Source organism: Rana temporaria, chromosome 2 (assembly GCF_905171775.1).
Source record: "Rana temporaria chromosome 2, aRanTem1.1, whole genome shotgun sequence".
NCBI classification, from domain to species: Eukaryota; Metazoa; Chordata; class Amphibia; order Anura; family Ranidae; genus Rana; species Rana temporaria.
In genome coordinates this window covers 48,897,984-48,913,184 of record NC_053490.1, presented here as the reverse complement: position 1 = coordinate 48,913,184, position 15,201 = coordinate 48,897,984, and the positions used below count along the sequence as shown (strand labels likewise).

General features: G+C 45.4%; 1 protein-coding gene across 2 annotated transcripts in view; it reads left to right on the top strand.

The window, feature by feature from the left end:
* The window catches only part of SESN3 (sestrin 3), a 183,512-nt gene that overhangs the window by 86,144 nt on the left and 82,167 nt on the right, over positions 1-15,201 (top strand). The window contains exon 2 of one of the 2 annotated variants that reach the window (XM_040340172.1): positions 13,107-13,169. The exons of the other annotated variant lie outside the window; for it this stretch is intronic. Coding sequence (XP_040196106.1) covers positions 13,107-13,169 — 63 coding nt within the window. The remainder of the gene's footprint in view (positions 1-13,106; positions 13,170-15,201) is intronic. 2 annotated transcript variants of the gene reach the window in all.

The window sequence follows — 15,201 nt, the reverse complement described above, 5'->3', positions numbered from 1 at the left end:
AATGGGGAAAATATCGTCTTGGGTATCTATACTGATATGGATTGGGTAATGTGATGGGAATGAAAGGATGGCACATCATTTGATGGAAATGAAAATTATCCACCTACAGAAGGCTGAATTCAAAGCCCCCCATGAAAATCAAAGTGAAAAAATTATGCAGCAAGCTAGTCCATTTTGCTTAAATCATTGCAGCAACTCAAAATGGTACTCAGTAGTTATGGCCCCCCAAGTGCTTGTATGTATGCCTGACAACGTCGGGTCATGGTCCTAATGGTGTCCTGGGGTATTTCCTCCCAGATCTGGGCATCACTGAGCTCCTGAACAGACTGAGGTGCAACCTGGCGGCACCGGAATGGACCAAAACATAATGTCCCAGAGGTGTTCTTTTGGATTTAGGTCAGGTGAGCGTGGGGGCCATTCAATGGTATTAATTTCTTCATCCTCCAGGAACTGGCTGCATGCGGGCATTGTCATGTACCAGGAGGAACCCAGGACACACTGCACCAGCAAAGGGTCTGACAATAGGTCCAAGGATTTTATCCCGATACCTAATGGCAGTCAGGGTGCCATTGTGTAGCCTGTAGACGTTTGTGCGTCTCTCCATGGTTATGCCACCCCAGACCATCACTAACCCACCACACAACCTGTCATGCTGAATGATGTTACAGGCAGCATAATGTTTTCCATGGCTTCTCCAGACCCTTTCATGTCTGTCACATGTGATCAGGGTGAACCTGCTCTTATCTGTGAAAAGCACAGGGTGCAAGTTGCGACACTGCCAATTCTGGTTTTCAATGGCAAATGCCAATCGAGCTTTAAGGTTCCGGGCAATGAGCACAGGGTCCATTATTTGACGCTCGGCTCTCAGGCCACCCTCATGGAGCCTGTTTCTGTGTGTTCGGTCAGAGACATTTGAACAAGTGGCCTCCTGGCTGTCATTCTGTAGGGCTCTGGCAGTGCTCATCCTGTTCCTCCTTGCACAAAGGAGCAGATACCAGCTGATGGGTTAAAGACCTTCCACGGCTCTGTCCAGCTCTCCTAGAGTAACTGCCTGTCTCCTTGAATCTCCTCCATGCTCTTGAGACTGTGCTGGGAGACATGGAAAACCTTCTGTCAATGGAACGTATTGATGTGCCATCCTGGAGGAGTTGGGCTGCCTGTTCAGATATCGCCTCGTGCTGCCAGTAGTGACACTGGCACTAGCCAAATGCAAAACTAGTAAAAAACAGTCAGAAAAGATGTATAGGGGAAAAAAAATATTAACACCAAAGCAGCTGATTAACAATCCCCTCTGCTACTTATCTGACCAGATCAATATCCCAGGAGTTTAATTGACTTGATGCTATACTCTGATTAAAAAGAGTTTCTTGAATTTTTTTGACCAGTGTATAATGCGGCACACTGGGGTCTGGGCAGAAGGCATGGGCATACTATCCAGCCCTGCTGCTGGTAGCCTGCATAAAACTCTATGAAAGGTTAAAAATAAAAGCACACAGAGTGCAGAGGTCAGGTGGCTGTAGCGGGCAGAGGTCAGGTGGCTGTAGCGGGCAGAGGTCAGGTGGCTGTAGCGGGCAGAGGTCAGGTGGCTGTAGCGGGCAGAGGTCAGGTGGCTGTAGCGGGCAGGTGGCTGTAGCGATCAGGTGGCTGTAGCGGGCAGCGGTCAGGTGGCTGTAGCGGGCAGAGGTCAGGTGGCTGTAGCGGGCAGAGGTCAGGTGGCTGTAGCGGGCAGAGGTCAGGTGGCTGTAGCGGGCAGGTGGCTGTAGCGATCAGGTGGCTGTAGCGGGCAGCGGTCAGGTGGCTGTAGCGGGCAGCGGTCAGGTGGCTGTAGCGGGCAGAGGTCAGGTGGCTGTAGCGGTCAGGTGGCTGCAGCGGGCAGCGGTCAGGTGGCTGTAGCAGTCAGGTGGCTGTAGCGGTCAGCGGTCAGGTGGCTGTAGCGGTCAGGTGGCTGTAGCGGACAGCAGTCAGGTGGCTGTAGCGGGCAGCGGTCCGAAGGATGTAGCGCACAGAGTTCAGAGGTCAGGACAGCACCACTATAGCACACAGTAGCGATGTAAGGGTCGGTGAGAGCAGTCATTCTTTGCAGCAGAAGACACAGGAGATCAGACACTCGGAGCAGATTTCAGGGATAGATTTTTTTTTCTTAAGGGAACGTCATTCCGTAGTGGAGAGGCAAGTGTTTACTCCCTCCTTTACAGGGATATCTTTTTAGTCAATTTTCTTTATCTAACAGGGTTGCTTTGCTTTGAGCTGCTTTGGGTAACTGAGGCACCTAATTGCTTCATTGTCGATAATGTTTAGTTGGTTTATGACTTCTGTCTGCAGTACAAGAACTAAGACCAAGACTTATCATAATGAGGCCGCAGGTCCAGCTTTTTATCCTCGTGAGATTTTTAGATTTTGCAGTTCTGTGTTGTACAATGTAGAGCTGTGCTAATGAGCTCTTCAGGGAAAGCTCACCAAAACCACTATTGTAGGAGCAGTGAAGATCAAGGCCACCATGACACGCTGTCGGACTATAGGCAGTTACTGATTCATTTTAATGGAGCTGCAGCATTTTCAGCAGTGTGCCACATGTACGCTTTGTTGTGCTATACTGTCAGGCACATTGACAGCTACTGTAAATACTGTATAATATAGGCTTTGGGTTTCTAAAGGATTGACACATTTATAAAATAAATATTACGTAACAATTTGCCCAGTGAACGTGCATTTACATTCGTTCCTTGGAAAGGCAGCAAAAAAAAAAAAACGAATCTTATTAGGGTATGTCCTGTGCTGGTTGAATACTTTTCATCAATTTAAATACGTGTTTCCCCGAAAATAAGACCTACCCTGAAAATAAGACCTAGTGTGATTTTCGGGAAGGGCTGCAATATAAGTCCTACCCCGAAAATAAGACCTAGTTTACAGTGCTGTCCACTCTATTACAGTGTTATTAAGTGTAGAGAGTGTGTGGGTGGGTGTTTATGCGATCTAGTTGTGCCAAATACCTTCGGCATATCGATGACCTTCCGCTGCTCTCAGCTGATCTCTTGCTGCTTTCCTCTTCTCCTCTCCTCTGAGATGTCAGTGGGGGATCTCAAGCTCCCCTCCCTCTGCAGTTCTCGGAGCTTGGTAGAGGCTTCCGATGGAGCACAGAAGCGCCGAGCGGCGCACGGCTGATGTCACTCTGCTCTGCTTACGGTATTTGCAAGCTGTCAGCAGGAGATGTTGGGGGCCCCTCTTCCTCTGTAGTGCTCGGAGCTGGGATGAGGGCCCCGGCTGGCCATGGAAGCGCCGAGCGGCGCTCAGTTGATGTCACTCTGCTCTTCTGCAAGCTGTCAGCGGGGGATGTCAGGCCCCCCTGCCTCTGCAGTGCTCGAAGAAGGGGAAGAGAGCTTTGGTGGGTAACAGATGTGCCAAGCACTATAAGGTATGTGGCACTAATGGATTGCAGAGACATACAAATTTTGCAATATGTAGTGGATTCTAGGATTTTACAAGCACTTTACACATTTCCACAGGGGATTTATGACAGGCATGGGGGAGAGAAGACGGCACACGGCATAAGACCTACCCCGAAAATAAGCCCTAGTGTGTTTTTGGGTGCCAAAATTAATATAAGACCCGGGCTTATTTTCGGGGGGAAACACAGGTAGCAAAATATCTAATTTTGCCACTAGATGGTGCAATATAGCCACGTTTGCGCCATCTTGTGGTCAGACGTGGTATTTACTGTTTTAAATCAATGAAAAACAATCAACTGGCACAGATAATGGCCTAAAAGCAGTCTATTTTTTTTGGGCTTGGATAGATTAATAAGGAACTTACATTTTTCATGGGCTGCCTCCTGTGCTGGTCATGTGACTTAGAGCCTAGGCATTTGGTCATATGATCCATGTTGAAGATGGGCATCAGCCTTATTCACTCCACTCCTATAGGAACACATATTGTGGGTGGAGTGGCCTTATTCTATGAAAACAAGAACTCTCCTGCGCTCCGGTATTTTTGGAAGATATTATGGGATGGTTCAATTAAAGCTTTTGAATTAAAATTTAAAAGGTATCTTCTATAGTCTTGCAGCCCTCCTCAGAACCGTGGGAATTCATAAAACTGAAAGAGAAAAAAGAGAGAACGGAGGGCGCACCGACCTAGTGTGATACTGATAAGATTTTAATAAAAAATGTTAAAATAAATCATCATACTCACAAAGGGAGTATAAAATCAGGCCTTGAAAGACAATGCAGCAAAAGTCCAACACATCGGCAAAACACGATATTTACTTCAATCAATGACCGTTGTTAGGGCTGATGCGTTTCGGGGGCGTTCCACTGGAACACTGCAGACCACCAAGCTCTGAGGAAAGGGGTACGCCCCCGAAACGCGTCAGCCCTAACAACAGTCATTGATTGAAGTAAATATCGTGTTTTGCCGATGGTGTTGGACTTTTGCTGCATTGTCTTTCAAGGCCTGATTTTATACTCCCTTTGTGAGTACGATGATTTATTTTAACATTTTTTATTAAAATCTTATCAGTATCACACTAGGTCGGTGCGCCCTCCGTTCTCTCTTTTTTCTTATTCTATGAAGTCAAAAGCTCACTTATTACCCGGTTTCCTCAAAAATAAGACCTACCCTGAAAATAAAACCAAGCATTATTTTCCAGGAGGGCTGCAATATAAACCCTACCCTGAAAATAAGTCCTAGTTTAAAATGCTTGTAAAATCCTATAATCTACTATATTACAGTAGTTTATAATGTACAATGTGTGTGTTTCTGTAATATAATTGCGGGGAAGAGAGCTCCGGCGGCTAACAGAAGTGCAGAGCGGCGCTATAACAAATGTATTTGGCACAATTATATTACAGAAACGCACACATTGTACATTATATACTACTGTAATAGAGTGGATTATAGGATTGTACAAGCATTTTAACTCCGTTCACACTGGGGATTCCTGACAGGCAGGGAGGGAGAGGGGGAGAGAAGACAGCACATTACATGATAAGACCTACCCCGAAAATAAGCCCTACTGTGTCTTTTGTTGGCATAATTAATATAAGACCCAGGCTTATTTTCGGGGAAACACGGTATGAACTTTCATAAATACTAAGCTTCCAAGTTTTTAGCCATACACTCTTGAAGGGGTTAAACCATTACAGTAGATCTGCATGCAGCTCTCTGAAGCATTGGGCTTTTATCTGTACATTGTGACAAGGCCAAGGTCATGGAACTCATGCTATTGAGCCTCCGGTCTGTGCAATGATATCATTTTGTAAAGCGATGAGGCCAAATCGCAGCTTGTTTCATTTTATTGTGAAAGCTCGCTTCAGCAAGAACCCACTCCCGTCCGAGAAAAATGCAGCCTTTTGTAGAGATAAGTAAGTTACTTGTCGCAGCCTCTGTAATCTGATCTGACTGTAAAGTTGCACTGGCATTTCTCCCACTCCCAGAATCCTTTGTGCTCTTGTACGGTCAACATTTTTATAAGTATTTTTTTTTTTTTTTTAAATAAATATTCTGTTTTGCAAATCAAGATGAAACCAGATCTAGGCTTTGACTTATCAATGAACCCTAAACTTTTCTATAATAACATTGCATGACAAGTAGATTGGCTTACATAAGAGTTGATTTTGTCAGTAGGTATCAGTAAGATCTCCTTCAGGACTTTTTATTTTTTAACCACTTGAAAGTTTTATCCCCTTCATGACCAGGCCATTGTTTGCTATTCAGCACTGCGCTACTTTAACTGCCAATTGCACTGAGAGGGTCGCTAACTCACACTGATGTTGCTAGTGACACTAATACATTGATGAGTGATGATACTTTACACTGGGACTGTACTAATGACCCTGTCTGGGAAGGGGTTAACATCAAGAGGTTAACTGTGTGCCAAATGGTGTGTAATGTGTGCTGATTTTACTTTCGGAACTGTCTGTTTTTTCCCTCCTGCTTTCCAGAGAGAAGAAACCGCTAGATCGCTGTTAAGGGCCCTTTCACATGAAACGTGATGATCCGCCCCATGAACCTCCGCTTGCTCAGCGGGGATCGCTCCGCTGATCCCCGCTGAGCCGGCAGATGACAGGGCGGTCCCCGCACACTGTGCTGGGACCGCCCTGTCAGATCTCCACTCTCCCCTATGGGGGGATTGGATGAACACTGACCATCTGTCCGTGTTCACCCGATCCACTCTGCCGTCAGATGGAAAAATAGGATTTTCCTCCGTCTGCAGAATCGGAGCATCGCGGACACCGATGAGATCGGGTGTCAGCGGATGTTCATCCGCTGACACCCGCTATCTAATAGGGATCAATGTATGTCCCCTTTTCATCTGTAAACAGATGGACGAAAAAGCGGACATATGGTCCGCATTAGGGTTGTCCCGATACCGATACTACGGGACCGATTCCGAGTATTTGCGGGAGAACTTGTACTCCCGCAAATACTCCCGATACCTAAATAGAATACAACCTGACCCCCCCACCACCCGCCCGTCGCCGCCACATCCCGCCGCATCCCCGCTGCCGCCGCTTGGGTAATACGGGCGGGGAACATTACAGCTTTCATTTGAATAGCTGTAGTGTTTCCCGCCGCGCCGCGTATAGACACTCCCCCTTCCTCGGGTGAACTGTCCAATCCCGAGCAAGGGGGATTGTCTATACGCAGCGCGGCGCGAAAGACTACAGCTATTCAAAAGAAAGCTGTAATGTTCCCCGCCCGTATTAACCAAGCGGCGCGGCACAGCAGCATGTAGGTAAGGGGGACATGGCTGCATATATGGGGGGGACATGTCTGCATATGGGGGGGACATGGCTGGATATTTGGGGGAAATGGGGGGAAATGGCTGGATATGGGGGGACATGGCTGGATATGGGGGGGACATGGCTGCATATGGGGGGGACATGGCTGCATATATGGGGGGGACATGGCTGCATATATGGGGGGGGACATGGCTGCATATGTGGGGGGGACATGGCTGCATATGTGGGGGGGACATGGCTGCATATGTGGGGGGGACATGGCTGCATTTGGGGACACATTTAAAAAAAAGTATCGGTATTCGGTATCGGCGAGTACTTGAAAAAAGTATCGGTACTTGTACTCGGTCCTAAAAAAGTGGTATCGGGACAACCCTAGTCCTCATGTGTGAAAGGGGCCTAACTGTACACAGAGCTGTTTTTGTAACACAGAACTCTGTGTGTGATTGGACACAGCCAATCAGGTGATTTCCGTCAAAATCATTGGCTGAAATCAGCTGCCGAACTCGTGCTATGTCCAATCACAGCATGAGTCAGCAGGGGGGCCCCAAACCCAGAGGAAGGCTGTCGCGTACATGAACTCACCTGTGCTCATGTTCAACCCAAAGGTCTTCTATCGGGGTAAGGTCAGAAGTCAAGTTCCTCCACCCCAAACTCACTCATGTCTTTATGGACCTTGCTTTGTGCACTGGTCCAAATCATTTGGTGGAGGGGAGATTGTGGCGTGGGGTTGTTTTTCAGGAACTCTTAAGGCAGGATCCTCAAACTACGGCCCTCCTGCTGTTGCAAAACTACACATCTCATGAGGCATTGTAAAACTCTGACCATCACAGGCATGACTAGGCATGATGGGAATTGTAGTTCCTGAACAACTGGAGGGCCGTAGTTTGAAGACCCCTGCCTTAAGGTGTCAGAATACAAAGACATTTTGGACAATTTCATGCTCCCAACTTTGTGGGAACAGTTTTGGGATGGCCCCTTCCTGTTCCAACATGACTGCGCACCAGTGTACAAAGCAAGGTCCATTGAAACACTGATGAGGGAGTTTGGGGTGGAGAAACTTGACTGGCCTTCAGAGTCCCGACCTCAACCCCAGTAGAACACCTTTGGGATGAATTAGAGCGGAGACGGCAGCCCAGGTCTTCTCCCCAACATCAGTGCCTGACCTCACAAATGCGCTTCTGGAAGAATAGTCAAACATTCCCATAGACACACTCCTAAACCTTGTGGACAGCCTTCCCAATAGAGTTGAAGTTGTTATAGCGGCAAAGGGTGGGCCAACTCAATATTGAACCCTACGGACTAAGACTGGGATGCCATTAAAGTTCATTAGGTAGATTCAGAAAGAGTTAGGCCGGCTTATCAGTAGATAAGCCGACATAACTCTGAATCTACGCCGCCGTATGTTTAAGCGTATGCTCAAACAGAGATACGCTTAAACAAAGCTAAGATAGGCCGGCTTGCGCCGTTCTATCTTAGCTTGCAATTTTTTGGATGGCTGCTAGGTGGCGCTTCCATTGCGGCCGGCGTATATTATGTAAATGAGCTTTTACGCCGATTCCCGAACGTACGCGAGCCCGCCGCAGTCGATTAACGTCGTTTCCGTAAGGCCTTAGGCGGCCTAAAGTTATTCCACCTATGAGGTGGAATAACAATGTTAAAGTATGGCCGCCGTTCCCGCTGCGAGGTTCGAATTTTTTACGTCGTTTGCGTAAGTCGTCGGCGAATCGGGAGTTACGTCGTTTACGTCCACGTCGAAATCAATAGGCCCGTACAGCGTACTTAGCCGCAATGCGCCCTGTGAAATGTAGGCGCCCGGCGCATGCGCAGTACGAAAATACGTCAAACGTGAGGTCAAGCCTCATTAGCATTAAACACGCCCCCCCCCAACCCATTTGAATTAGGCGCCCTTACGCCCGCCGTGTTTACACTACGCCGCCCTAAGTAAGGAGGTAAGTGCTTTTTGAATCATGTACTTTCCTCTCTTACTTAAGGCGGCGTAGTGTAAACACGCTAGGCTACGTCGACCTTAATTTTAGGCGCCCCTACGTGAATCTACCTTCATGTGCCTGTAAAGGCAGGCGTCCCAATACTTTTGGTAATATAGTGTATGTGATGTACATTTTTTTTATTTGATTGGAATGCTGGTGACTTCATATCTCCCCATCCTGTTAATCAGTAGATCACCAGCTGAAGGTGTATCACAGGCCCATCTGCCATTGGACGGCTCAGACACACCTTTCTGTGGTTAAAAAGAGAGAATAAAGTACAGCGACCTGGAATGACACACAATTTGCAGCTTCTTAATCTGAGATAAGAACATCTTGTGGGTTTGTGGTATATGAGCACCTGTTATAAATATGCAGCTGACACAGAACTCTAGCATGGTGACTTGCAGAATTCCCTATAGACACAGCAGATACCACAGTGAGGAGGAAGAGGAAGATTTGCATGGGCCTTTTCATAGACATTGAAATAAAACGTCACTTGGCTATGTTACCATCTATCCCAGTACATCGCCTTGTTGGAAGTCATGATGGCCACTGAGTTGATGGAGGGTACATTGTATCACGGCTGGCCATACATTTTTAAAGAGGATCTTCACTCTAGAAAATAAAAGTGATAAGCTACAATTAACTGTAACTGCTGATTTTTAATAAAAGGACACTTACATGCCCAGGGATCCAGCGCTGTCCTCACCCAGGCTGGTTCTCCACCAGTCTTCAGGTCCCTGGCGACGGCATGTTTACTAAGGGTTTGAGCGTCACCGGCGCCCCCGCACCTCTGGCTAAATGTGGTATTGCACACCGCAGAGGCTTGAATCCTGTTAGTTTTGCGAGACAACACTTGCAAACCAAGTCAGGATATAAAAAAAAAAATTGCTCGTATTGCGAAACGCTCGTTAACCGTGTTACTCTCAATTTGAGGTTCCACTGTACGTACCTTTTTTTTAAGCTGGTCCGACCGGATCCCGCGCTGAGCTGTCATCCGCGGCTTCACTGTGAAGGGGGTGCAGAGGACACTGCCGACAACGGAAGCCCCATAGTAACTCTATGGGTGATGTCACTCCCCATTTATTTCACAGCTGTTGTCTGCCGTGTCCTCTGCAGAGCTTCCGCCGCTGGAGACCGGATCTGATCAGCTTCAAAAAAGGTATGTAGACTGATTTCTTCTTTACAGGGTTAGATACGTTAGTGTTAGATTGTGGATGTCTGTAGATGCAGGGATTTTAGTGTTGGGCTGGACTTGCACTTTAATGTTCAATATTTTTTAACTCTGCATCTGTCATTAAAATAATAGTTGCTGGTCCTGCCATGAGAGTCCTTGCAAGGCACTTCCTGTTACAGGGTGACAACGCTTTGTCCCTGTCTCCAAACTGTTCTCCTGCATTGGTATCCGTTCAGTCAGGCTCCCAGTGGCGACTTCAAGTGTTTTTTTTTTGTTTTTTTTTCGATATACATTTCTTACGACCTGCTGTTGTCACCATCAGGAAACCTGCCGTGCAATGCAGCCGTCACTTGGGTGCATGTACACAGGAAGTGGTTGCAGAAAGTCAGCATAAGAAATTGAAAACAGTTTGTATTTTATAAAATGACATCTTATTTATGATACACAGAGGTTTAGCAAACTAAATGTCAATCAGTCAGGATTTACTTCTGCTTTTAAAGAGATTTGACATCGGATGTAGAAGGCAGAGAGTTTTTAATGTAATGTAAATATAAATTACTTTTATAATTATATAATCAATTAAAGTTGGTCAATTACATCTGTATATATAAAAATAATCTACTGAGACTATTGCATGTTTATAAATGAAATATATTTAAAGGTTTATCTTATACTGATACAGTAAAACCTTGGATTTCGAGCATAATTCGTTCCAGAAACATGCTTGTAATCCAAAGCACTTGTATATCAAAGCAAATTTCCCCATAAGAAATAATGGAAACTCAAATGATTCATTCCGCAACCATTTATTCATAAGTCCTTCAATTTATAGTCCATATAAAAAAAATTATAGCAATGTGATAGATTGCGTAACCTTAAAATGTCCATCCACAAATGGAAGCCTCCACAAGGGGATCAGAAGCAAAATCCAGCAGGAACTACAGAGTATAAAAGAGAAGAGAGGCGCCTCTAAGTGTAGCGATATGGTTACATTTAATGAAGGTACATTTAGCAACTCACATGGTGGCTGATTAAAAGAGGCCCATTTAAGTATGCAGGCATCCGGGGTAAAACTGTCCACACCCATCGCCGTCTCCCACCGCTGTCGGTCTGCAATCGTGACCATGAAGACTACCTTGCAGTAGAGCGATCTGAAAGCGAGGCTTGAAGCGCCTGTGGCACGCAGTGTGGAAGGAATGACGTCGATGGCGGTGAGGAGGATAACCATGCGAGTTGCTAAATGTTGTACCTTCATTAAATGTAACCATATTGCTACACTTCGAGGCTCCTCTCTTCTCTTTTATACTCAGTTGTGACATGACGCTACTTGTATATCAAGTCAAAATGTATTTAAAGCGGGGGTTCACCCTAAAAACAAAATTCTAACATTACATTAAGCTCCATTCTGACATTGACTGTACGCTGATCTTTTTTTTTTTTTTTTGCCGTACATACCGTTATATCCTTATTTCCCCCCCCCCCCCCCGGCTTCCGGGTATGAATCCCGCGGGAGTCGGCGTTCCTATGCGCAGGCAAATTGATTGACGTATGACATAAGCTTCCCCCCCGGCGCATATGGCCGCGTCACGAGTTGCCGAAAAAAGCGCTATTCGGTGCGCAGTAGCCGCATAGCGCCGACTCGCAGTCCGGCTTCTTTCGGCAACTCGTGACGCGCCCGTATGCACCGGGGGGAAGCTTATGCCATACGTCAATCAATTTGCCTGCGCATAGGAACGCCCACTCCCGCGGGATTCATACCCGGAAGCCGAAGGGGGGGGGGGGGATAAAGATATAACGGTATGTACGGCAAAAAAAAAAGATCAGCATACAGTCAATGTCAGAATGGAGCTTAATGTAATGTTAGAATTTTTTTTTTTAGGGTAAACCCTTGCTTTAACAGTTTTGCTTGTCTTGCAAAATGCTCTCAAACCAAGTTACTCTCAAACCAAGGTTTTACTGCATTTAAGTTATGGAAAAATGGTGGTGGGTTGAATCACCCCCCTGGCCTCTCATGTTTTGGGGACTAAAATTATACAATTTGGGGCAGATTCTCAAAGGCGTTACGACGGCGCAACACCATTAGCGCCGTCGTAACACCTCATCTGGCCCCGGGTATCTATGCAACTGATTCTCAGAATCAGTTGCGCATAGGTACCCATTAGATCTGACAAGCGTAAGGCTATTACGCTGTCAGATCTTAAAAGTAATTTTTTTTCCCGCCGCTAGGTGTCGCATCGTCGCTTTTCCCCGTCGTCTATGCAAATTAGGTAAGTACGGCGATTCCCGAACATACGCGAGGTCGACGCAGCGAATTAACGTCGTTTGCGTAGCGTACCCGACGCGTAAGGTTGCCCCTGCTAATTAGCAGGCGCAACCAATGTTAACGATGGCCGTCGTTCCCGCGTCGAATTCAATAAAAATTACGTCGTTTGCGTAAGACGTCCGCGAATGGCGCTGGACGCCATTTACGTATACATCTAGGCAAATGACGTCGGGGCGACGTCATTTAGCGCAATGCACGTCGGGTAATTTACCCGACGGAGCATGCGCAGTATGCTCGGCGCGGGAGCGCGCCTAATTTAAATGGTGCCCTCCCCATTTGAATTGGGCGGGCTTGCGACGAGCAATCTAACGATACACCGCCGCAAGTTTACAGGTAAGTGTTCTGAGAATCAGGATGTAAACCTGTAGACCTGCGGCGGTGTAACGTAGATCTCATATATTACGCTGCCCAGGAGCAGCGCGAATGTATGAGAATCTGCCCCTTTATCTCCAAGAGATTCTGATTAACGGATGTGGAATATCACTCCCCTTGTTGCAGGAAGATAAAGTAACAATAAAGATTATCTGTCCCTTTGCCCACTGGGGAGAAAACGACTGGTTCTCTTGAATACACACACACACACACACACACACTGCTTCCCTTTGCAGCAAGGGCCACACGTACAACAGGGCCATAGGCTATGGTTTTGGAGATCTAGTTGCAGGAGTACCTTAGAGATACAAGACCACCAAACTCCACATGTAACTCAATTCTCTATTTTGCTAGTTGTAAAATTACATTATTGTCATTTTATATTTTCTATGCACACACATCCATTTATGATCGTAAACATGTTTCAGTATCTGATTATAGTGGTCAGTAAAGATATTTACCTTTTATTCAGTATATTATAAGCCCTTTTGTCCATTCTATTTTAGGATAAGAAAATCATAACCTCTCAACCATCAAGAGGACCAAGTGCCTTTATACCTGAAAAAGAGGTAACACTAAGTGGTGTAACGTGATAGTGGTGAAGGGACACAATCAAGCTTCATGCATTTGTCACAGCTTTTACCTCTTAATTTATATTATATTAAGAATTAATTCCATTCTGTAAAAAAATTTAAAAAATAAAAAATTAATCACAGGCAGCTTTAAACCTCAACCTTTAATACACCAATCTGCTCATTCACATATTGTTAAGTAAAGCTTAACTCAAGAATATATAAACTACGCAAACCGTATTTATCGGCGTATAACACGCACCCTAACTTTAAAGTCGAGGTTCACCCGAAAACTTAATTTTTAACATTAGATTGAGGCTCATTTTGTCAAGGGGAATCGGGTAGTTTTTTTAAAATCAAAGCAGTACTTACCGTTTTAGAGAGCGATCTTCTCCGCCGCTTCCGGGTATGGTCTTCGGGACTGGGCGTTCCTATTTGATTGACAGGCTTCCGACGGTCGCATATATCGCGTCATGATTTTCCGAAAGTAGACGAACGTTGGTGTGCAGGCGCCGTATAGAGCTGCACCGACGTTCGGCTTCTTTCGGCTACTCGTGACGCGATGTATGAGACCGTCAGAAGCCTGTCGGAAGCCTGTCAATCAAATAGGAACGCCCAGTCCCAAAGACCATACCCGGAAGCGGCAGAGAAGATCGCTCTCTAAAACGGTAAGTACTGCTTAGATTTAACACGCAGTCACAGTTTACCCTCTATTTTCAGGGTAAAAAAGTGAATGTTATACGCCAATACATACAGTAATTCAGCTCTGTATTCATTAACCATTTAAAGTGGATGTAAACCTGAATATTTTATTTTTTTATTTATTTTGCTATCACAATGTAGAGTATAAGATTTCCTATCATCTGTGCCCAGTCTTGCCACAAAGAGTTAATCCAGCTCTGAGCAATCCTCTTTTTTTTCTCCAGTGAGATAAACGGACAAACAGGAGAAAACTTTTGTCCGTTCTTCCCCCTTGCTGTGAGTGACAGGTTATTTACATATCTCATGCACTAGCCTCAGACAGGCATTATTTTTTAATTCCTACAACCACTCCTTTTCTGAAAACATGTGGTTACTTTTCTGGATTTTGACTGGATGTTAGTGATCATAACAGAATTTAGTGTAAGGAAGAAAATGTATGTTGACAAGGAGAGTGTAGAGGAGGGCGGGGAGTCTACTGACATCACGACTTCACCCACCGAGCTCCAGACAACAGACCCACCCACAGAATCCGCAGTTTTTCAGTTCTTAGACAGAGGGGAGACATTTGACAGGTAAGGATGCATGCAGGAGGCATCTATATCCTTATAGATCAGCACTATGGCAGTAGTTTAGAAAAAATGGCCATGTGAGGCACTGCACACCGCAGAGGCTTGAATCCTCGTTTTGCGAGACAACACTCTGAGTCAGGATTTAAAAATAATAAAATATCTCATTTTGCAAAACGCTCGTTAACCGCGTTACTCGCAATCTGAGGTTCCGCTCTATTTATATTGAGGTTTGGCACTCCATGACATTATTACTTAAACTCAAGTATATGGCTCTGGACTATACCTTTTCACTATATTAACCACTTAAGGACCGGACCAATATGCTGCTAAATGACCCAAGGGGTTTTTACAATTCGGCACTGCGTCGCTTTAACAGACAATTGCGCGGTCGTGCGACGTGGCTCCCAAACAAAATTTGCGTCCTTTTCTTCCCACAAATAGAGCTTTCTTTTGGTGGTATTTGATCGCCTCTGCGATTTTTATTTTTTGCGCTATATACAAAAATAGAGCGACATTTTTGAAAAAAATGCAATATTTTTTACTTTTTGCTAAAATATCCCCCGAAAACATATATATAAAAAAACATGTTTTCCTCAGTTTAGGCCGATACGTATTCTTCTACCTATTTTTGGTAAAAAAAATCGCAATAAGCGTTTATCGGTTGGTTTGCGCAAAATTTATAGCGTTTACAAAATAGGGGATAGTTTTATTGCATCTTTATATATATATATATATTTTTTTTACTACTTATGGCGGCG